Here is a 22,870-nt window from a genome sequence, read left to right on the forward strand (position 1 = left end):
CATAAAACAATGTGGAAAATATTTGTGATGATGAAAACTGTAAATATATTATAATTATCAACAATTATAACTATAAAACTAAACACATAATAGAAAAATGGCTGTAAATAAATACATCAACTTAAAAAATTTTAATCTTTAATTAAGATGGTAACTTCCCAATGATTCTAAAATTCTGTCTTCCAGGGGTAATCCCTGATAATTGAGAGAAGAAAGATGAAAGTTTAAGACCAGACAGGGAAGACAGTGAGTGAGACCCTGACTCAATAAATCAGCCAGGTATGTTGACATGTGCCTGACCTCCAAATTATAAGAGATACTTTAGATAGGATGATAACTGTCTGAGAAGAGTCCCAGGCCTAAAGACCCTACTTGAAAAATAGCTAAAGCAACAACGTGTGGGGGTGTGACTGAAGTGATACAGTGCCTACCAGGAAGTGCAAGGCAGAGAGTTCAAATTCCAGCACTCACACACACTTGTGTGAGTGTATGTGTGTGTGTGTGTATTAGATAACAAAACCATGGTATCTATGATGCTGGTTACTTTGGATAGGATACACAGTCTCATGGACTTTCCTGTCTTAAATCTCTATCCTTCAGATCTCAGCCTTGTGAGTAGTTAGGTTTAAGGCCACTAGTACCAATCTGAAACAGTCTGGTTTTCAAAGGACTTATAACACACACACACACACACACACACACACACACACATACACACACACACACACACACACACACACACACACACACACACACACACACACACACACACACACACACACACAAAATGATGCCCATCCAATTTCCCAGTCATCTCTAGATTCATGCCTAATCACCTTTGTTGAAACTCCCTAGGGTCTGCCCTGTCCAATTCCACCAGTCAGCATAGGAAATCCTACCATCATCTTTCCTTTACACCATAATTCATTTTATTGTGAACTGGAAGAACTTGTTCTATGTATGTTTTTCAGTAGTGTCCCATAAAAGCATGGCCACTTGAGAACATCAAGGTTCATGCTATATAAATCGTATTTTTGACAGTAAGTAAGCATTTCTTCACATATTCAGAATATATTCAATTTTTAAAAAGAGAAATAGTTCAGAAATTCTACTGAGTTTATAACTTTTCATGAAAAAGACTGTGTTCAAAAAAATTGGTTGAGGGGCTGAGAAGGTGGCTCAGTGGTAGAGCGCTTGCCTTGCATGCATGAGGCCCTGAGTTTGATTCCTTAGCACCACATAAGCAAAAAGAAAAAAGCCGGAAGTGGCACTGTGGCTCAAGTGGTAGAGCACTAGCCTTAAGCCGAAGAGCTGAGGGAAAGCGCCCAGGCCTAGAGTTCAGGCCTCACGACCTGACCCCCCCCCCAAAAAAAAAAAAACTGGTTGAAATGCCCGATGGTAATAACATATCTATATTCCCAGCACTTGGATAGCAGAAGTATAGCAAGTTCAGGCCAATCTGGGCTACATGATGAGAACTTGTAACCAAATAAGACAAAAATAAAACAAAACAAAAATTTCAAATGAGTGATACAATACCCATACTAAACTCCAATTATTTAAAATTTCCATAAGATAATCTGTAAATACTATAGCAATTTAAAGTAGAAGAAAAAACACTTTAGTATATGAGTATGCATAAGAAACATTTTTGCATATGAGTATGTATATGATATAAAATAAACAATTATTTAAAGGAAAGTAATTGTTCACTTGTCCTCTTATTTCTACTGTTCTATTTCCCAATTCTGAAACACTGATACAAGTAATCATAAATGTTGGTTTTGTAGAGTCAATCTAAGAAAACAAATATATGCTCAACTAACCTTTGGAAGAAAAAATAGATAATTTGTCATAGTTTTAAAATAATTTTATTTTCTTTGTAAAATAGCATCACACAAATAGAATTTAAAGTTCATTTATAATTTTTTTTAAAAAAACATGATCTTACCCTTTTCTTGGCCATCATAGCAACTTTGCTATCCGCTTTGGATTTATCTACAAAATAATCAAACAAAAGACATTTCAAAAGTGTCTGTAATCCCACTCAAATGAAGGCATAATTAAACAATTACTACAGTACTTTGTTTCCAGTGGTCCTTTAAGTGAAAATTCTAAAAAATTTAGTAGGCTGAAGTTGAATAGAGCTAACCAATCCAAAGTAATAATAGCTGGAATTGATACCTGTGTTTGAAAACCTTCCTCTAACTTTCATTGGTTAGTTGCACTTCCTTAAGATAGCATCTATTATGCCTGATTGCTAGGCTCTTGTCAGCTTGCAATGTTCTTGAATATATTGTGTCAGGAATTAAATCCAGGATATTATGACATGCACATCTATTATATGCAAGATTTTGAATAAGAACTTGGAGGGAGGGGTAATGAACTGGGGCTTTGTGCTTGTTAGTCAGACACTCTCCTACTTGAGCCATGACACTAATACATTTGGCTCAATAATTAATTAATTAATTTTATTTGCACTGGTCCTGGGGCTAGAACTCTGGACCTGGACACTGCCGCTGAGCCTTTGTGTTCAAGGCTAGCACTCTACCAGTTTAGCCACACCTCCTCTTCTGGCTTTTTGTGGTTAACTGATGATAAGAATGTCAAAGACTTTTGTAACCAGGTTGGCTTCCTATGATCGATCTTCAGATATCAGCCTCCACACTAGATAGGATTACAAGCATGAGCTTTTCAAGGAGTGATCACCCCTTTTATCTAGAAACTTCATCTAGAGGATGCACTTTTGCTTTGTATTAACAAAATTACTCCTGCTTAAGTCTCCTAGGTGATCATCCTTAAATACTTACTCTGATATGACAAGAACTTTCTGGCTCCTGGACCCAATGACTTATTTTAGCAAGCCAAGTCAGGAGAGTTGAGTAAAACCCATTTCAAAAGCAAAACCAAGGACCCAACTGAAACTCCCCATGATAAGATTAACTATAAAAGCAAGTAAGCATGAAGAAAAAAAGAAACTGTAGATTACTAATATCAGAAAATAAAGAGGAGTCACTGTTACACATACCATAGGCCTAAAAGGATGATAAAATATACTGTGCACTATGCCCATAAATTTGATAATCTATATGAAATCATCAGTTTTGAAGTATATAATCTGCCAACACTCACAAGAAGAACTAGGCAATGTGAATAGGACTAAATCTACTAAAGAAATTGAGTCAATAATCTTCTAAACTAAACCCCCAGGCCCAGCTTGATTCCACCAAACATTTAACAATATAATTATACCAATTCTATACAAACTCTTCCAAAAGATAGAAGCAGAAGAAATATTTACTACTTCACTTAGCAAAACCAGCACTTCCCTAGCACATAAACAGATATACATAATAAAAAAATAAAAGTTTAGATGAATAAATATAAACAGAGATGTAAAATTTGTTAATAAAAGGCAATGTTAGCAAATAATATAGAAAGAAAATTCTATACAATGATAAAGTTAGACTTAACCAAAGATGTAGGATGTCTCAACAACTGAAAATAGATTAAAATAATTTTTCCCATAAACAGACTAAAGAGAAAAACAAAACACCTGACCCTACTATGAGAAGACTTTGGCAAAAATCCAACACTTACTCATAATTAAAAAAAAAACAAACTCGGCAAACTAAAAGAGAAATAGGAACTTACCTAATTTTATCAAGAATATTTCAAAACAATCTAAGGTTAACATATTTAACTGCCCTTCTAAACCACCCTTTTCAATGACGCTGGAATTTATAACTATTGTTATAAAAAATAAAAATATAAAGTTTGGAAGGACTAAATAAAAGTTGTGTTTGTTCACAGAATACATGATTACTTATGTAGAAAATCCAAAAATATTAATGAAAAAGAAAACTCCTGAAACTAGTTAGAAGAAAATTGAGGGAAACAAGGTAAACATACAAACGTCCATAACTATTCTCTTACCATAAATGATCAAGTGAATTTGATGATAAAACACAGTATTACTTACTTTAATTCTACCAAACATGATATACCTAGAAATGAATCTAACAGACCATGTTTAAACTCTAAAGGAAAACTATAAATCTCCAAAGAGACAGGTTAAAAAATAAATAATAATAAATGTGGATAGATTTTATGTTCATGGCTAGGAAGATTCACTCATTTCAGGATGTTAATTCTCCCCAAATTGATCTATAGATCTAACACAATCCCAATTAAAATTTCAGCAGGAAATCTTCAAACTGATTCTGAAGTTTAAATAAAGAGGAGAAAGACTTGCAACAACTCTGTGTTGAAAAAAAGTTGGAAAACTGACTGACCCAATTTAGACGTACAATAAAGCTCAAGTAATCAAAACAATGTGGTATTGTGAAAGAATAGACAAATGGATTAATGACACAGAATAGAGAGCTCAGCAATAGACCAACATAAATATACTTAACAGATCTTTGATAATATAGAAAAGACAATGACAATGGTTCTTTAATAATAGATACTTACATGCAAAAAAAATGAAAATGTAGACCTTACAAAAATTAACTCAAAATATATTATAACCTTAAACATAAAATATAAAACTACTTAAATTCTAGAAGTAAGTGCTATAATTTGAAAGTGAATTTCCTTTAAAGGTCCATGTGTTTTGTTCCCGGGTAGAGCTTTTGGGAGACTGGAGCCTTTGGCATGTGAGACTTTATGGGAGATCTTCAAGTAACTAGAGTCATAGCATCAGAGAGCTTTGTGGACCCTATCTCCTTCCTTTTCAGCTTTGCTTAGTTTTCAGAAAATAAAATGAGTATTTCTGTATGATCAAAAGCTTTTAAGTACCAGTAGAAGAGTTACTAAGTTGGAGCCATGGTTAGTTAATACCACAAAAACTAAATCATGTGGAAGTAGCTTTGTGATTTATTATAATCTGATTAAGTAAATCAGATTAATTTATAATCTCATTATGTTTTATTATAAATCACTTAATAATGCTGTACATTTTAACAATGAAAGAGTTGTATTAAACAATAATGTGTAAATTCATGCAGAATCAAAAGAATATGGATAATATTAGAACAATTATTTCTAGATTGGAATAAAAATCTAATAGGTGAAAAAAATCCTCAAAATGGCTGTGATGAAATGTGAATGCTTTTAATGTACTTAATTTATTTGTGAAATGTCTACATAATGGCCTCAAAAACTACCTTTTAAAATATGGTGAGAAACTGATTACTATATCAGACCCTACACTGGGTGTCAAGCAGATGCAAGAACGAATACAGCTATTTTATAAACAGTGAAGAGACTGATTATATTTTGACAAAGATATAATTAGTGGGAATCTGGTCATGTCTCACTACTTTGGAGCCCTCAAGACAAAAAGAAAGTACTTAGAGCACAGCTCTCAACAATAAAATGAATTACATCAAATTCTATGATTTTAGCAAGAAAATGAACTACTATAGTAGCAATCAGAAAATAACTATTCTCCAAGAACTCTGGAAAGGGATGGAAAGGACACGAGATAAAATAGTTCCCACACAAAATAGAGAATACATAGTTCATAATCGTTAGTAAACCAAGACTACTGCTAGTGGAAAGCAGACCCAAGCCAGGAGCTAGTGACTCATGCTTACATACTAACTAATTAAGAGGCTGAGATCTGAGAATTGTGATTCAAAGCCAGCTGAGACAAGTCCATGAGACTCTTGACTCCAATTCACCAGCAAATAAGCCATAACTGGGTGAACAGATGGCTGGAACAGATGTGGGGGCAAACGGAGATCTAATATATTTTGGGAATGGAGGTTGATGTAACTACTCTGGAAAACAGTTTGGAAATTTCTCAAAAAAAATTAACAACTACCCTATGATCCAGCAATGTCACTCTTGGGCCTTTATCCATGAGATTTCAAATCAGGGGACACTAAAGCCATTTGCACAACTATGATCACTGCTACACTATTCACCATAGACATAGTATGGAAAGAACCCAGATTCCTCTCAGTGGATGAAATGATTGAGAAAATGTGGCCTATATACACAATGGAATTTTACTCATCCATTAGAATTATATACATCATTTGCAAAAATAAAAAATGGATCTGGAAGAAATTAAGTAAATCAGCCCAGAGAGGCAAAGGAAATATATTTTCTCTCATCTGTGGAAGCTAAATTTAATTTATAAATGTACAAGTAAACACATACCACATTGTATATGATAATATTAAAACATAATTTAAAAAATACAGACATTAGGACTGGAGGAAGATGGCAGAGAAGAAGCTGGAGGCTAAATACGCTCTCACATAGAAAGCAGTTTTAGTGTTCCAGTGAACAGTCCTAGGCTAGAAAATCACACCAAGTGTGCCATCACAGTACAGAGGGTTTGGCCAGAGAGGGAAAATCCAGGCAGCTTGGTCAAGGAGACAGATCTGAGCACTTGCTAGCAGCAGCGGCCCAGCCCCATACCAACAAAGAGAGTCCGGGACAAAGGCACCAGACGCGGCTTGTGAGCTGATTCTACTCACCATGAGCAAGAACTGACAAGGAGCATAAAACTTTATCCTGCTGAACTCGGACCAGGGAAGGCCCAGGAATCAGGAGTCTGGCATGAGTAAAACCCTGACATCCTCACTCCTTCTTACAGAGCCATGGTGGGATGGCAGCTCCTCCCCCACCACCAGAGAAGATCTCCATCTGACAATGGCCTGGTCAAACAGCTAGCTCTAACTCAGGCCTTGGAAGAAAACAATTAGAGCCATTCAGCAAGTCACAGGAACCTGACCTTACCTGACAGGCTCAGCTCCTCCCAGGGGAAAGTCATCCTGCCCAGGCAGAGATTAGCTCGGCATCCTGAGGAGTGACTTTCTTCACTGGTTAAACAGAGCCAGAGACTGCCTTCCCCATTGCAGGATAAACAAATGACTGAAGCTCAGTAAACATAAACCCTGAGAATGGTTCCAGGCTGGGCTCTGTGAGTGTCTCAGGAGCTAGCCCCTCAGGGAAAATCTACTGATTGCTGATAGGCCTCAACTCTACCCAGAACCTAGCCACATCACAGCAACTCGAAGCTAGAGGAAGCAGCCATCTGCCTCAAAGCAGATCTTCCTCCCACTGAACTAGGTTGGGAGGAGGATCACAAAGTCCTGGGTAACACAGAGCATTTTTCTGCCTGCTCAAACAAACTGACTTAAGAAATCACTTAAGCCATAGGAAAACCAAACACCACAAGCAGACCAGAGGCTCCACCAAGAGACTGGTTACAGACACAGGGGAGATACAAGATCTCCCCCCACCCTCCGCCCACACACACACACACAAAAAATCAAAGAACTCTTTTGTCTACCTATTTTTTTATTTAAAAAATTGTTTTCTATTATTTTTTTCTTTCATAATTTTTATTTTAGGTGTGTATGTGTGTGTGCTTTTTATTTTTATTTTTAAAAATCTCTTTTGACCTTTTGGTACCTTTTTTTCTTTTTTCTTTTCCTTTATTTTTTTACGTGACTTAATTGCTGTTCTGTTCAACCCCAGATATATACCTGTCTTCAATTATTAGATCTTATCCTTCATTGTGTACATACTTAACCAGAAATTTGTTACTTAATTCACAACCTCTTAGGCTTAACTTCTTTAATAGTAGTATTATTTCTTTATAACTATTTAATTTTCAAGTATTCCAATTTTAAGAATTTTTATTTTTTATTTTTTCATTTTTCCTTTTTATTTCTCCCCTCCTCTCATCCTATCCTTTTTTCTCTCAATATCATTACTTTATACTTACATAATTTTTAAGTGTTTCATTTTCTTAAATTAAAACTTTTGTTTTTCCATTTTTTCTTGTTGTTTTTTAAAATCTCTCTCCTATCATTCTGTCCTATCCATTTCCCTGTGTGAGATTAGGACTTAGTTAAGTTCACTCTCCTTTTATCTCTCCACATCTCTCTAATCCTATTTTTCCCCACAATTCTCCCTAAACCTAAAAATTTCTGGTTTGCTGACTCCCTCTTTGATGTTGTTAGCCCATTAATCCATAGTTGTTTGATGTTGAATAGATTGTATCTGTTGAGCTACATTGTATCTGCAGCCATTTTGACTCTGGTTGATGCTTGTCATAAAATAGTGTTCTAGCACAAATTTGGTGTTACTTTCATACCAAATGGGCAGAATAAGCCAGAGAAACACAAGAAAAATGGCAAGTCTGGGTATCTCAACTCCCACTCAGGATAATCAGGTGACAGAACAGTTAATGAATAATCCAGAGGAGATTTCCCAAAAAGCTCTACAAACACAACTGGTAAACATGGTGAATGAAAAGACTGAAAACCTGCAAAGGACTGACTGTGAGTGTGATAGAGAGCAAGATGAGGCAAACTAAAGATTAATACAGGAACTTCACGAGCATAATGATGCTAATCAAAAATTCATACAGGAATCTCGTGAGCTTGAGGAAGCTACTCAAAGATTAATACAGGAATTGCATGAGCAGGCTGAGAACCATCAAAGAGAAATACAAGAATTGTGTGAGCAGGTTAAAAACAGTCAAAGAGAAAGACAGGAATTTCATGAGCACATGAGAACAGTCAAAGAGTAAGACAGGAATTTTATGAGTGTGAGAAAGCTAATCAAGGAATAATACAGGAATTCCATGAGCAGAATGAGAATAGACAAAGATTAATACAGGCACTCATGGAATCCATAAACAGACAGCTGAAGGAATCCAGGGAGAGCACAACAGGAATGCTGAATGGAGCGAGTCAGAAGGAAATCAACTAAGCGATTTGAGAATAAACACTGAACACCAAATTAAGGAAGTAAAGAAGTTCATACAAGATCTAAGACAAATCTCCAACAAAGAATTTAAAGCCATCAAATCCAACCAATTAGAAGGAAAGGAAATAAAAAACAAAGTAGAAATTCTTGACAGTAGGTTAGACCAGGCAGAAGATTAAATCTTGGGGATTGAAGACAGCTTAGATATTATAGAGAAAGAACATACAACTATCCAAGACAAATCCAAGAAATATGACAGATCTATTCAACATTTGGAAGACACCATCAGAAGGCCTAATTTGAGGATAATAGGTGTAGAGGAGCACCTAGAGACAGAAGTTAATGGTCTAGGAAATTTATTTAACAGGATCCTAGCAGAGAACTTCCCAAACATGGAAAAAGATAGGCCTATTCAGATACAAGAAGCATTCAGAACCCCAAATAGAGGAGACCAGAACAGGACATCCAACCATCACATAATAATCCTCACAGGATTAATTCAGACCAAGGAAAGGATCCTTAAAGCTGTCTAGGAGAAAAGATCAATCACTTATAATAATTTGAATATCCCTGGATTTCTCAGCAGAGAGAATCAAAGCAAGAAGAGTCTGGAATGAAGTATGCTACAGCCTAAAGACAAATAACTATCAACCAACAATATTGTACCCAGCTAAATTCTCCTTCATAACAGAAGGTCAAATAAAAACCTTCCATAGCAAAGAAAAACTGCAACAATATATCTCCACCAAACCAGCCTTACAAAAGATACTTAAAGATGTCCTTCACATAGAAAACACAATAAATGCCAAGAAACTGCACCCAAACTGAGAATCCAAGAACCATAGGAAGAACCCAGTCGTCGCAGCCCCCAAGAAGGTAAAGAACAGGGCAGGAACTACCAAACACCTCTCAGTCCTAACTCTCAACATTAATGGACTTAACTCTCCAAGTAAGTGATATAGACTGTCTAGTTGGATTAAAAAGCAAGATCCTTTTATCTACTGCCTTCAAGAGTCACACCTTGCCCATAAAAACAAACATATTCTGAAAGTGAAAGGCTGGAATAAAATCTATCAAGCAAACAGCCCCCATAAACAGGCGGGAGTTGCAATCCTAATATCAGATAAAATGGATTTCAAATTAGAATTAGTGAGAAGAGATAAAGAAGGTCACTACATACTAATTAGGGATCTCTCCTTCAGGAAGATATTACAATTCTAAATGAATATTCACTTAAAAATGGAGCACCCAAATTTATCCAAGAAACACTATTTTCCCTTAAACCTCACATAGATCCAAAGACATTAATTATTGGGGATGTTAACACACCACTATTCCCACTAGATAGATCAACTCAGTAAAAACTCAACAGAGAAACCACAGATCTAAACAACTGCATAGATCAGACATGTACCAAATATTTCACCCAGCAGCATCAGAATCCACATTTTTCTCAGCAGCACATGGAACATTTTCCAAAACAAACCACATTTTAGGTCACAAAACAAACTTGTCCAAATTCAGAAACATTGAAATTATGCCCTGCATTCTCTCAGACCACAAGGCAATAAAAGTAGAACTCAACACCAAAAGCCACCAAAGAAAGTCCTATAACACATGGAGGCTGAACAACACACTATTAAATCACCAGTGGGTGATGGAAGAGATTAGAAAGGAAATTCAACTGTTCATGATATTCAACAAAAATGAACACACAAAGTACCAGCTCCTCTGGGACACAGCAAAGGCAATATTCAGGCAAGTTTATAGCTCTTAGATCCTCCATCAACATTGTGGAGAGATCTGAAACCACAATTTAATGAAACATCTGAACCTTCTTGAAAAAGACCAGCAAGATAAACTACAATCCAGTAGATGGAAATAATTAAAATTAAATCAGAATTAAATGAATTAGAATAAAAAAATAGAATCAATAAAACGGAGTCGGTTCTTTGAAAAAATTAACAAAATTCCCTTAGCAAATCTTATCAGAAAAAAGAGAACACACCCAAACAAACAAACTCAGAGATGAGAATGGAAACATCATCACGAAACGAGATTCAGAACAGTATAAAGGAATACTTCTCAAACCTTTATGTTAATAAGTTTGAGCACCCTGAACAAATGGACAATTTTCTAGCAAATATCGACATGCCAAAGTAAACCAAGAAGAGTTAAACCAACTTCACAGGCCCATATCAAGCATTGAAATAGAAACAACAATAAGAGTCCTCCCATCTAAGAAAAACCCAGGACCGGATGGATTTACAGTGGAATTCTACAAGGCTTTCAAAGCAGAACTCACATCAATACTCATCCAACTCTTCAATGAAATTGAAAGTTCACTTCTGAACTCTTTCTATGAAGCCATCATAACCCTTATCCTAAAACCAGCCAGGGACTCATTAGAGAAAGAAAACTATACACCCATTTCTTTGATGAACATTGAAGCATAACTTCTCAACAAAATTTTGGCCAATCGACTTCAACAATTCATCCAAAAAATCATATACCACAATCAAACAGGATTCATTTCAGGGATGCAAAGCTGGTTCAATATATATGCAAATCAATTAATATAATTCATCACATCAACAAGAACAAGGATAAGAACCACATGATTATCTCAATAGATGCAGAAAAAGTATTTGACAAGATCCAGCATTCTTTTATGATGAAGGCTCTGGAAAAATTAGGAATCCATGGAACATTCTTCAATATAATAAAGGCTGTATATGACAAATCTACAGCCAGCATTATAGTTTATGGTGAAAAACTAAAGCCATTTCCTCTAAACTGAGGAACAAGACAAGGATGTGCACTCTCTCCACTTCTTTCAATTTAGTACTAGAATGCCAAGTTGCAGCAATAAGACAAGATACAAAAATAAAGGGGATCCAAATAGGGAAAGTTGAAATAAAACTCTCCCTCTTTGCAGATGACATGATCTTGTATTTTAAGAATCCCATGGACTCCACTCCCAAATTACTTGAACTGTTTCAAAACTTTGGCAAAGTAGCAGGGTTTAAAATTAACCCTCAAAAATCAATGGCTTGTACATCTCATTGTTGCAATGGGTCAACCTGTATCCATATTTAAACAATTAAGATGCTATGTCAAAAAACTAACTTTACAATTTAGGAGGGGAAGGGGGGGGGAATGTAGTTGTGGAGATGGGAGGGAAGGGATGGTAGAGGAAAAACAAAGTAGGAGGCAAAACGCTTGATAAGAAATGTACTCATTACCTTGCTCATGTGATTGTAACCCCTTTATACAGTATTTTCACAATAAAAAACCTATTTAAAAAATCAATGGTTTTTCTGTATGCCAACAATGTGAAGAGCACAACTGAAATCAGGAAAGCAATTCCATTCATAATAGCCCCACAAAAAAATACTTAGTAATTAACTTAACCAAGGAAGTAAAGCTCCTCTATGATGAAAAATTTTTAAACCTGAAAAAGAAAATCAAAACAGAACTTAGAGAGTGGAAAAACCTCCCATGCTCCTGGATTGGAAGGATCAACATCATGAAAATGGCAATATTTCCCGGGGCTATCTATAAATTCAATGCGATACTTATCAATATTCCAACCTTATTCTTCAAGGAAATAGAAGAAGTAACCCAAAAATTCATATGAAACAATAAAAGACCCTGAATAGCAAAAACAATCCTTAACAGAAGCAACATTGGTGGAGAAATATCAATACCAAATTTCAAACTCTACTACAAAGCCATAATAATCAAAACAGCTTGGTACTGGCACAAGAACAGACCTCAGGACCAATGGAATAGAACTGAAAACCCAGAAACGAACCCACAGACATATAGCCACCTAATCTTCGATAAGGGAGCTAAAAAAATAGAATGGAAGAAAGACAGCCTCTTCAGTAATTGGTGCTGACAAAATTGGTTAATCACCTGTAGAAAACTAAAGCTAGATCCTTATATATCACCCTTCACCAGAATCAACTCCAAATGGATCAAAGACCTCAGAGTCAAAGCAGACACCCTGAAAACATTACAGGATGGAATAGGAGAAACCCTAGGTCTCCTAGGCACAGGCTGAACTTTTCTTTACTAGAGACCCAGTAACACAAGAAATCAGAGAAAGGTTGGACAAATGAGATTTCATCAAGCTGCAGAGCTTCTGCATGGCAAAGGACATAGCTAGCAAGATCAATAGAAAGTCCATAGATTGGGAGACGGTCTTCACTAGCCATACAATGGACAAGGGTCTCATATCTAAACTATAACTGGAACTCAAAAAATTAAATCCCCCAACAACAAATCCTTAAAGAAACAACTGCCCAGTAAATAAGTGGGCTAAAGACTTAAAGAGAAACTTCTCTGAAGAGGAAAGAAGGATGGCCAATAGACACATGAAGAAATGCTCAACATCTCAAGCCATAAAAGAAATGCAAATCAAAACAACACTAAGATATCACTTCACCCCAGTTAGAATGGCTATAATCAAGAAACCTAACAACAACAGATGCTGGAGGGGATGTGGCCAGAAGAGAACCCTGCTGCATTGTTGGTAGGAGTGTAAACTTGTTCAACTACTTTGGAAAGTAGCATGGAGGGTCCTCAAAAGATTCCACATAGAGCTCCCCTATGACACAGCAATCCCACTTTTGGGCATTTACCTGAATGATCACAAAAAAGACCATACTAAAGCTACCAGCACAACTATGTTTATTGCAGCATTATTTACCATAGCTAAGATATGGAACCAACCCAGATGCCCCTCAGTAGATGAATGGATGAAGAAAATGTAGTATATATACACAATGGAATTCTATGCCTCCATCAGAAAGAATGATATTGACCCATTTGTTAGGAAATGTAAAGACTTGGAACAAATTATATTAAGTGAAGTAAGCCAGGCCCAAAGAAACATAGGTCCCATGGTTTCCCTTATTTGCCATAACTAGTATATGTCTGGGACACATAGAAAAGGTCAGATAAGATGATGTTAAACAAAATGAACCCCAAGATAAGGACACAAGGGTTTTTTCTTTCTTGCTATTTTTTAAATGTATTTATAAGGTACCATGTGATGTTTTTGTTGCTTTATATGTCCCTCCCCCAGGGTATAACCCTTGTGTTCACTGTATTTGATGTGGTATAATTTGGGGAGGGGAAGGGAAAAAAACAAATTGTTTAAATAGGGATACAGACTGACCATTGCAACAATCCGATATACAAGATACTATGTCGAAAAAGGAACTTTACAATTTAGGAGGAGGGGTGGGGGGAGTTTGCGGACGTAGCTGAGGAGGTGGGATGGAAAGGAGGGTAGGGAAAAAACAAAGGAGGAGGAAACAATGCTAGATAAGAAATGTACTCGTTACCTTGCTCATGTAACTATAACCCCTCTGTACAGTATTTTCACAATAAAATACAGACATTATATTTTGAATACAAGGGACATCACATTGTGGTTTAAAAAAAAAGTCTCTTTTCCTGAGCTCAGAATGATCCAGAAAGATTTACTTGTCATTCAGCCTTCACACCCTTTTCAAGGCTGCTTATTTGCTTCAACACTGAAACTTAGGATAATATTTGAACTTTTTCCCAAATAAAATGTTTTTATAAAGAAGATTACTGGGTATTGTAAGGTATTACTGAAGATATACATGGTATTTGCAAAAAAGAATGTTCAGTCTAAGAACTGAACACAGTAATCTATTTTAGAATTAAAGGTAATTTAGAATGAATAAAATATAAAATGATTATGAACATTAAGTAAAAAAATGTAAAACATTTTAAGCTCATTAACAATTATCTTTTATGGGCTTATCATAACCCCTTTAGATTCAATATGTGCTATACCTATTACAGTCTTTCAGAGGAATTAATTTAAAAAAAAACTATAAAACATGAGGATTCCAGAGAACTGCCTTTGAAAATGATCTAAAATATTACTAAATTTTTACCTAATATTCAAAAGAGTTTAAAGTTATATTTTGTCTTACATTTGAAACTAAAATATTTAAGAAATATTGTGCTCTGAAAAAGTATAGCACTATCCAAGTGAAATGATCGTACTCTCAATTCATTTTGAGTCTATTGAAATCCTTGCATGTTTTTCAATGTACTAGATGGCCAGATAGTCTAAGAGTAAGAAATGCAACAGGAAGCACTAGCTACAATCCCTGAATTTAAAGCAGTATATTTTTAGTCATGAATAATAGTTTTACAGCAAGGTTCCAGCCACTATAATCTAGCTAGCTAACTGAGGAGGCTGAGATCTGAAGATTGCCCTTTGAAGCCAAGCTAGTTTAGGAAAGTCTTTGAGACTCTTACTTCTAATTAACCACCAATGGGGAAAAAAAGTCAAAAGTGGAGTTGTGGCTAAAGTAAAAGAGCTCTGGCCTTAAGCATAAAAGCTCAGGAACGTGCTTCCGCCCTGAGTTCAAGCCCCAGGACTAGCATCCACTGACACGTGCACAGACACAAAAGTTTCAAGAACAAAATACAGGATATTAATATATGTAAAAATATTTTGCAATGGACACAGACACATTTCCCTTTGAAGAGAAAGAGACAAATTTTAGATGCATAAACATTTCAGAAAACATATATTGGAAGAAATCCTTATTTGGTGGTGGGAAGAACTGAAAAACTCACATACCGTGTTTTGATAGGTAGCATGTTTCTAGCCTTTGCTCATAAGAATATCCATAGAGTAGGTGGGCTTCTTCTAGTGCACTTTTATGCCACCTCTTTTTACTTATACATTTTCCTGGCTACATAAAATACAGAAAAAAGATTTACTTTTAAATAAATCATTTTCTTTTAATCCAGATGAGTTAACTATTGAGCTGGAACTAATTGAAAGGTGCATAAAGGTACATAAATTGAAAGGTGCGTAAATTGAAAGTTGCATAAAGAAAAGAGGCAATAAATATTTCACATTTGTATCTTCCAGAGTTTGCATATATCTAACACCTCATTGTATATTATTCAAGCATTCAGGAAGTGATTGTTAAGGTTTGGTTAATTGGTAATTATATTCTTAAGCATTGGTTAATTAGTAATACAATTACATAATAATATAGTTTTGCATATTGAATCTAAAATTTTCATTCATTAAATACTCCTTAGGGAAAATAAAAAGATTAAAATATAAGTAGTTTAATTATCACAAAAATCTGCTATTTTTGACTATATAGCCTTTAGATTGTGTGTGTGTGTGTGTGTGTGTGAGTACTGAATCTTAAACTCAAAGTCTAGGCACTGTCCCTTAGCTTTTTCCCTCAACACCAGTGCTCTACCACTTAAGAAACTTGATTGGTGGTAACGTGGAGATAAGAATCCCACAGACTTTTTGCTGGCTTTGAACCATGATCTTCAGATCTCAGCCTCCTGAGCTAAAGATTTTTCATGTTTAAAACACCTCTTCAACTCTAATCATCCTAATGTTAAGAAGTTATCATGGAAAATCACCTACAAGCTTGTATAGACTAAGGCTTGGTATGTATGTAATTCAGGAAGAGTGCTTGCCTAGTATGTGTGATAATTTAGGTTCAATCCATAGCACTAAAGAAAAAGATGAACTGAAAAAAGCTTGTGTAATAGTTTCTGTACTGTTCCTTAGAAATATACAAGGAAATACTTTTGTTTTTTGTTAATTCTTGTGAAAAGCTAATATGCCATGGGAGGAGAGGGGAGATCTTTAGTGGTCTAACAGAATTGAAAAGTTCTGTATAAAATAACTTGTCTGACTCTTTAAGAAGTTATTGGTAGATCTGTGCCACCTAGTGGTAATATGAATTAACACTTTCTAAGGAAAGTCAATTTTACAAAGAATTTTTATTTTTATAATTTTATTTGTAAATGTTAAAAAAATAGAGGGGCTATAGTTACACAAATACAGCAAATAACACATTTCATTTTGGATAATGTCATTCCTTCCCTTCAATTTTATAAAGAATTTTGATTTTCAGAATTAGACTTAACTCTGGATTGTATTTCACTTAAGGTTTTTAAATTCAAGAAGTAATATACTCAAATTCTAGCAATACATATGTACCCCCATAAAGTACAGAGGAATCAATTATTAATATCTCCTTTCTAGTGTTCAGAGATTATATATACTTTCACTGTTGACTGAGTCAATGTATCATAAACCTGACTCTCTGAAAACTGATTGTGTAAGAGAAGACTAGACTTTGGACAAAGTAAGTAAAAGGACTTTTTTTTAATTTACTGAGATAGGTCAGGTTATCAAGAAAGTAAGACTTTTGACCTGGGGATATCACTCAAGAGAGCATTTGTTGATGGTGTGCAAGGGCCTAGGTTCCATCTCCAAAAAGAATAAGAGATTTGGAGAAAGATTGAGAATTGAGGTGTAGGCAGGAGCTAGAGCTCAAACCTATAATCTTAGCTACCCAGGAGGCTGAGATCTGGAGGATCAAGTTTGAAATCAGTCCAGGCAAAAAAGTCTGACAGACTCCATCTCCAATTACCAGCAAAAATGCCAGATTAGAATTGAGGCATTCATCAAATGGTAGAGTAACAGCATGAGTAAGAAAGTCAAGTGAGAATCCAAGGTTCAGTTATAATCAAATTTTCATATTTTAAAACCATAAATATTCTCTTTAAGAAATAGCTATACTGGAAACATCACTAAAGTGGTAAAGTACTAGTCATAAGCAATCAAGCTGACTGAGCATGAAGCACTGAGTTCAATTCCTGATATATATATACGTGTGTGTGTGTGTGTGTGTGTGTGTGTGTATAATTCAATTCCTTTGTTGATATTAGTCTTTTACTATTTTTTATTAATAGTCTTTTACTATTTTTTCAAGGCTAGGACTTGAACTCTGGGTGCTATCCCTGAGCTTTTTTGTTCAAAGGTAATGTTATACCACTTGAGCCACAATTTCACTTCTGGCTTTCTGGTGGTTATAAGGAAATAATAATTTTAGAATTTTCATATTGGCTTATCTGGCATACTAAATACACAGGAAAAACTTTTCTTCCCAGGCTGACTTTGAATTGCTATCCTCAAGTCTCCGCCTCCTACACAGTTAGGAATCAGGCTTAAGCCATCAGCACCCAGCTGAGTACTGACATGGGGACGTTTCATCTCAACATTGGTGTAAACTTATGAATGTAAGTAATATGAAAACAAGTTAATTTTTGATAAATGAAAAAAACAGGATATACTTGGGATCAGGATGAGGTTTGAAACTAAGTAGATGGCTAGACAAGAAAAGATAATGTCCTGCATGTGTGAAAATTCCTAGCTATGTTAAAAATGATAGTTTGAAAACCACTGTCCTATGTGATCTTGTTTCTAGCAGATGTTATTGGCCAAACCTTCATATATTTTCCTATTCCCCATAGTTTGAGGAGGAAGTTGAATATTCCTTCTCTGTAACTTCCGACTCTGATTTAGTTTTCTGACATTGCTGCATACTAATAGGTGGCAAAACTGAGGAAAATACCATATTTATTTACCAGGAAGTTCAATGGAGACATTTCTTCAATCTGGCAACAATTCATGTTTGTTTCTTTGTATCATTTTTTTTCTATATATGAATCACTGCAGACATTAGATTAGCTGGGGTTGTAACAAGGTAAATCTTATTCATCAAACTGGACTGTGTTAGCACACCATTTTTAGCTACTTTTTTTTTCCCTAAATCAAACTCAATGTGATATACTTTTCAAACTGGGATGTAACGTTTATTTCAATCATTTGGGGGTACCTTAAGTTTACATAAATTGTAAAGCCATACCTAGTTTTTACATGATCATGCATACCAACAGCGTCTTTATCATACTTGGGCAAAATAATCTTTTAAGACGCTTAATATCTTAATGGCATTTGTTGTTCCCAAGTACCCCACTGTGCCATTCTTCTCCTAGGCACTGCCAATTGCCCATGGCAGATTTCTGTCATTCTACAGGTGGGGAAGAATGTATTCTCTGCCTTGCTGCTCTTGGTTCTCCTTCTAGCCTCTCTATTTGAAGTCTACCCTCCTTACCCTCCAGGAATTCAGATCAGGAAAACAAAAAGGATCTGTTTTTGACCATAACAACAGAAAATTGCCTTGCTCAGGAATACAAAATGCTCAGTTGCCTTTTGGAATAAAGTAGAAGGAAAATATAAACAAAATTTATAACCAACTAACCACTGCTATTTGGCTAGTGGTTAGTTATTAAGCCCTTGTCATGGAGCTTGAAAATTCAAATAGAAAGGTTACACCTTTGCTCAAGCCTGATTTTTCTCTATAGAACTCATAACTAATATGCAACATCTTTTTCTTATTTGTTTACTGTGTCCTATTCTGCTAATTAAAGTCTCATGAGCCCACTGAATTTTGCCTTTGTTCAAAAATGGGCCTGGGTGATGTCCATTAGCTTTTTCTTCAAAGCTGGTGCTCTACCACTTGAGCCACAGTTCTGCTTCTTGCTTTTTGCTGGTTAATTGGAGATAAGAATCTCAGGGATTTGTATATCCACAGTCTTTGAATTGCAGTTCTCAGCTCTTGGCCTACTGAGTTGCTATGATTACAAGCATGAGACATTGAGACCCACTATATAGTAGTTCTTGAGATTCACTTCGAATCTGTATTTTAACCAGACTGGCTATAAGCTGATTAAAATACAGATTCCTAAAATACTCTCCAGTGAGTACTTTTGAAGCAGGATAGGCTAATGGAAAAAATGAAGCATGGTAAGCTTACAGCAAATACAGGAGAAAGTCATTTGCCTACTTCCCTTAAGATTAAGGAACCGAAGTCATTTATTATATAAAAATGAGGCAGGATAAATTGAGGAAAATGAGGCCTAGTGAAGGCAATTCAGAAACATGGTATTTAGAATCCCAGAAGCACTATCTTTGCTTCAAAGAGAGACAAGAGAATTCCTCCCTTCCTGAGGAATTCATTCTTACTATAAGAATTAACATTTGTCTGGCAGGATGTATGCCTTCCTAAGAAAAATGCTCCCTCAAAATTTAAGCAACCTCCTACCCAAAATGCAGACAACAGGATGCCTTCTTTATCTCAAGGACAAGCATCTGTTCTATGGCAGGATGCATTCTGACCTGGAAAGAATGCCCCAAACATCCAGAAATTCAGAAAATGCAACGATAGGAGGGATTATAGCAAAGATAAAATACCTATTTTAGCTAAGTCAGACCCCATGCCTTTACCATAAAAATACCCCTAAGAGCCAAGAAGCTGAATGTCTCTCCTTTAGAACACTCATACTCTGTGTCCCTGGCCTTTCTGTTTGCCTATTTGTCTGTATGCCTGCTTGCCTGCTTGCTTACTCAAAAAAGCTCTGCTAAGTTTTCTTACCATCATGACTTGTCCAGAAGTTCTTATTCTGTGATCAAAGTCAAGGACCCTAAGTGAAGAGTCGATCTTTTGAAGGGAACCTTCACCTGCATCTGGTGACAGGTTCAGGAATGCCTGTTTAAGGATATTTGTACCAGAACTTGATGGCCAGCAAGTTGTGCAGCCAATAGTAAAGACAACACAAGTATACCCACCTTGTAGTAATAATAATCACTACTGAAATTGTTACAAAAGAATGAAATTCTACATTTAATGATCCAAATCCATGGCAAGTAATCAGTGTATTAAAGGTGGTTTAGAAGCCTATAACAGTTTAGTTCACCTTTGAAAAACCATAGGTAAAGATTAATTTAATTAATCAAATTAGTTCAATATTTCATTACAAATTACACTAAAGAGCTGTGGCTCTTTAACTGGCACAGCAGGAACCGGTACATAAACAGGCTAAATAAATAGAAGACTTGGGAATAAACATACATGGCTAACAGCAATATCTCATTCTCAGACAAAGTTATGGAAAATAAAATAGAAAAAAGAAGTCTTCTCAACAATAGTACTGGGACAACTGGTTATCTACATGTAGATGACTGAAAAGTAGATACCTATCTCTCAATCTGTAGACAAATAATCCCAAATTAGATAAAAGACTTTAATGTATGACCAAAATCTTTGAAATAATTAGAGAGAAATAGAGAGTAAATAGTTCAACTTCTAATCTTGATAGACATTAGCTAATGACTTTCTGAATAAGTATATAATAGTTAAGGAAAAAATAGAAAGAAGTGGTAGCACTTTATCAAATGAAAATGATTTAGTGAAACAAAAGAAACAAATGATATGTACAAGACACTATGTAGAAAATGAACTTTTCAACTTGGGGGGGGGAAGGGAGAGTTGGGGAGGTGGGATGGGAAGGGATGGTGGGGAAAAACAAAAGAAGAGGTAACAATGCTTCATAGGAAATGTACTCATTACCTTATTCATGTAACTGTAACAATAAAAATATATTAAAAAAGATTAGCAAGAAAATGAGATAGTAACTGTTCACAGTACAGAGTTAAATGAATACATATTTTATTTATATAGGAACTTGATTATTATTTTTTAGCTTACTGATTTATCCAGTGCCTATTTTCACTCACTAATAAGCTCATTAGGTAGTAGTATTATATTTACACATCAGGAAGGTAAAGCACTGAATTTAAAACTTGCACAGATTTATACAGCTATTAAGATAGCCCTAAATTCATACATAGGCAACATAGCTCCAGAGATTTTTGTGCTCAGTAACTACAAAATGATACCATTTCACTACAAGCAATTCTGTTGTACAATCTAGAAGATGGTGTTGAACAGTTCCTAGTCCATATCATAAAAATCAGATGGGGTTTAAAATGATTGGAACCTGTCATGAGGTACTTTTCATATAAAGTCAATTTTAAATTGCACATTAATTTTTTCTAGCACTATTAACTAGCAGCTTAAAAATTAAATAATCATTGAAATTTACAAGCATAATTAAATTTAAGTATAATTAAAATGGCAAATAATAGGCTTCATTTGTTTTATAAACAATTTAAAAACATAAAAATTAGTTGTATATAAAGCATTTAAAAAATTTTATTTCAAGTTGTAGAGATTTTATTTTCCAAAAATGAATTGTCATAGAAGGAAAACAGTTGTAAATACTGCTATGTAAAATGACAGTGAATTACTCATAATATATTGATGAATAAAAAGGAAGGAAATGAGCACCAAGGCAAGAGATAACTTTTAAGGTCAGTACTTATTTGAAATGCTGCTATCTCCTGCTGCTCAGTCTGGCTGACTGTTTTATGAAGGATGTTAAGCACAGTTAGGAGAAATGTACAGAAAATGTACATGAAAACAGGCATGTGCTCATTTGCTTTTAAATCTTTAAAAAGTCAAGTTTTGTCCAAAGTACTTAAAGCAACCGTATTAGTGGCTATAAAGAAATGAACCTAAAAGAAAATCTGCTTATTGGGCTGCCATTTTCTAACCTGTGCTTGCTTACTTTTAATAGACAATGTATTCATAGGTAAACATTCATTGTATTTATATAGAGATAGATGCTCAGATTCTATATTTACTGATAGAATCATATGAGCAAATAGGAGACCTGGGTGGAAAAAAATGGTTTAATATGTGATATAGAAGCAGCATTTATTCTGTAGGTCAAACAGAAAGGTAAAGAGGTCATATTTCTGAAAATTATTTAAACATTAATCAGAATTATTTGACACTTAGGAAATGAAGTTCTTACTGAGTTCATATATTTGTCCAATATTTCCTAAAAAATATTCAAAAATAAAAGATAGAGAAGGAACAAAAAAAGAGTGAAAACATATCTACATAGAGACTTCTCAGTTACATGAGTTTTGCAGCTCACCATTCCTTGATGAAGAATACATCTAGTAGTTACTTTGTTGCATATATTACTAATTTAAGAATTCCAGCGTGGCACCGATGGCTCATGCCTCTAATCCTAGCTATTCAAGAGACTGAGATGTAAGGATCACAGGTCAAAGCCAACCTGGGCAGGAAAGTCATGAAACTCTACTTCCAAATAAGTACCCAGAACGCTGGAAATTGAGTGGTGGTGCAAATGGTAGAGTGCTAGCCTTGAGCAAAAAAAAAAAAAAAAAAATCTCAGGGACAGCACCCAGGCCCTGAGTACCAGCCCCAGTACCAGCCCCCCCCCCTCAAAAGAGAAAAAAACTCATTGTAAGGCATCTTTACTTCATTCATAAAGGGTATGATTCTGAGGTCAATTTAATGAGTCT

General features: G+C 35.2%; 1 protein-coding gene across 3 annotated transcripts in view; it reads right to left on the reverse strand.

The window, feature by feature from the left end:
• Zcwpw2 (zinc finger CW-type and PWWP domain containing 2) overlaps nt 1-22,870 on the reverse strand; it is a 105,215-nt gene that overhangs the window by 24,624 nt on the left and 57,721 nt on the right. For all 3 annotated transcript variants that reach the window (XM_069998507.1, XM_069998506.1, XM_069998508.1), the window contains 2 exons: nt 15,383-15,497; nt 1,952-1,998 (listed from right to left, as the gene is read on the reverse strand). In XM_069998507.1, the coding sequence (XP_069854608.1) occupies nt 1,952-1,998; nt 15,383-15,497 (162 nt within the window). The remainder of the gene's footprint in view (nt 1-1,951; nt 1,999-15,382; nt 15,498-22,870) is intronic.

Source organism: Dipodomys merriami, unplaced genomic scaffold (assembly GCF_024711535.1).
Source record: "Dipodomys merriami isolate MVZ:Mamm:240054 unplaced genomic scaffold, mDipMer1.0.p SCAF_52, whole genome shotgun sequence".
NCBI lineage: Eukaryota > Metazoa > Chordata > Mammalia > Rodentia > Heteromyidae > Dipodomys > Dipodomys merriami.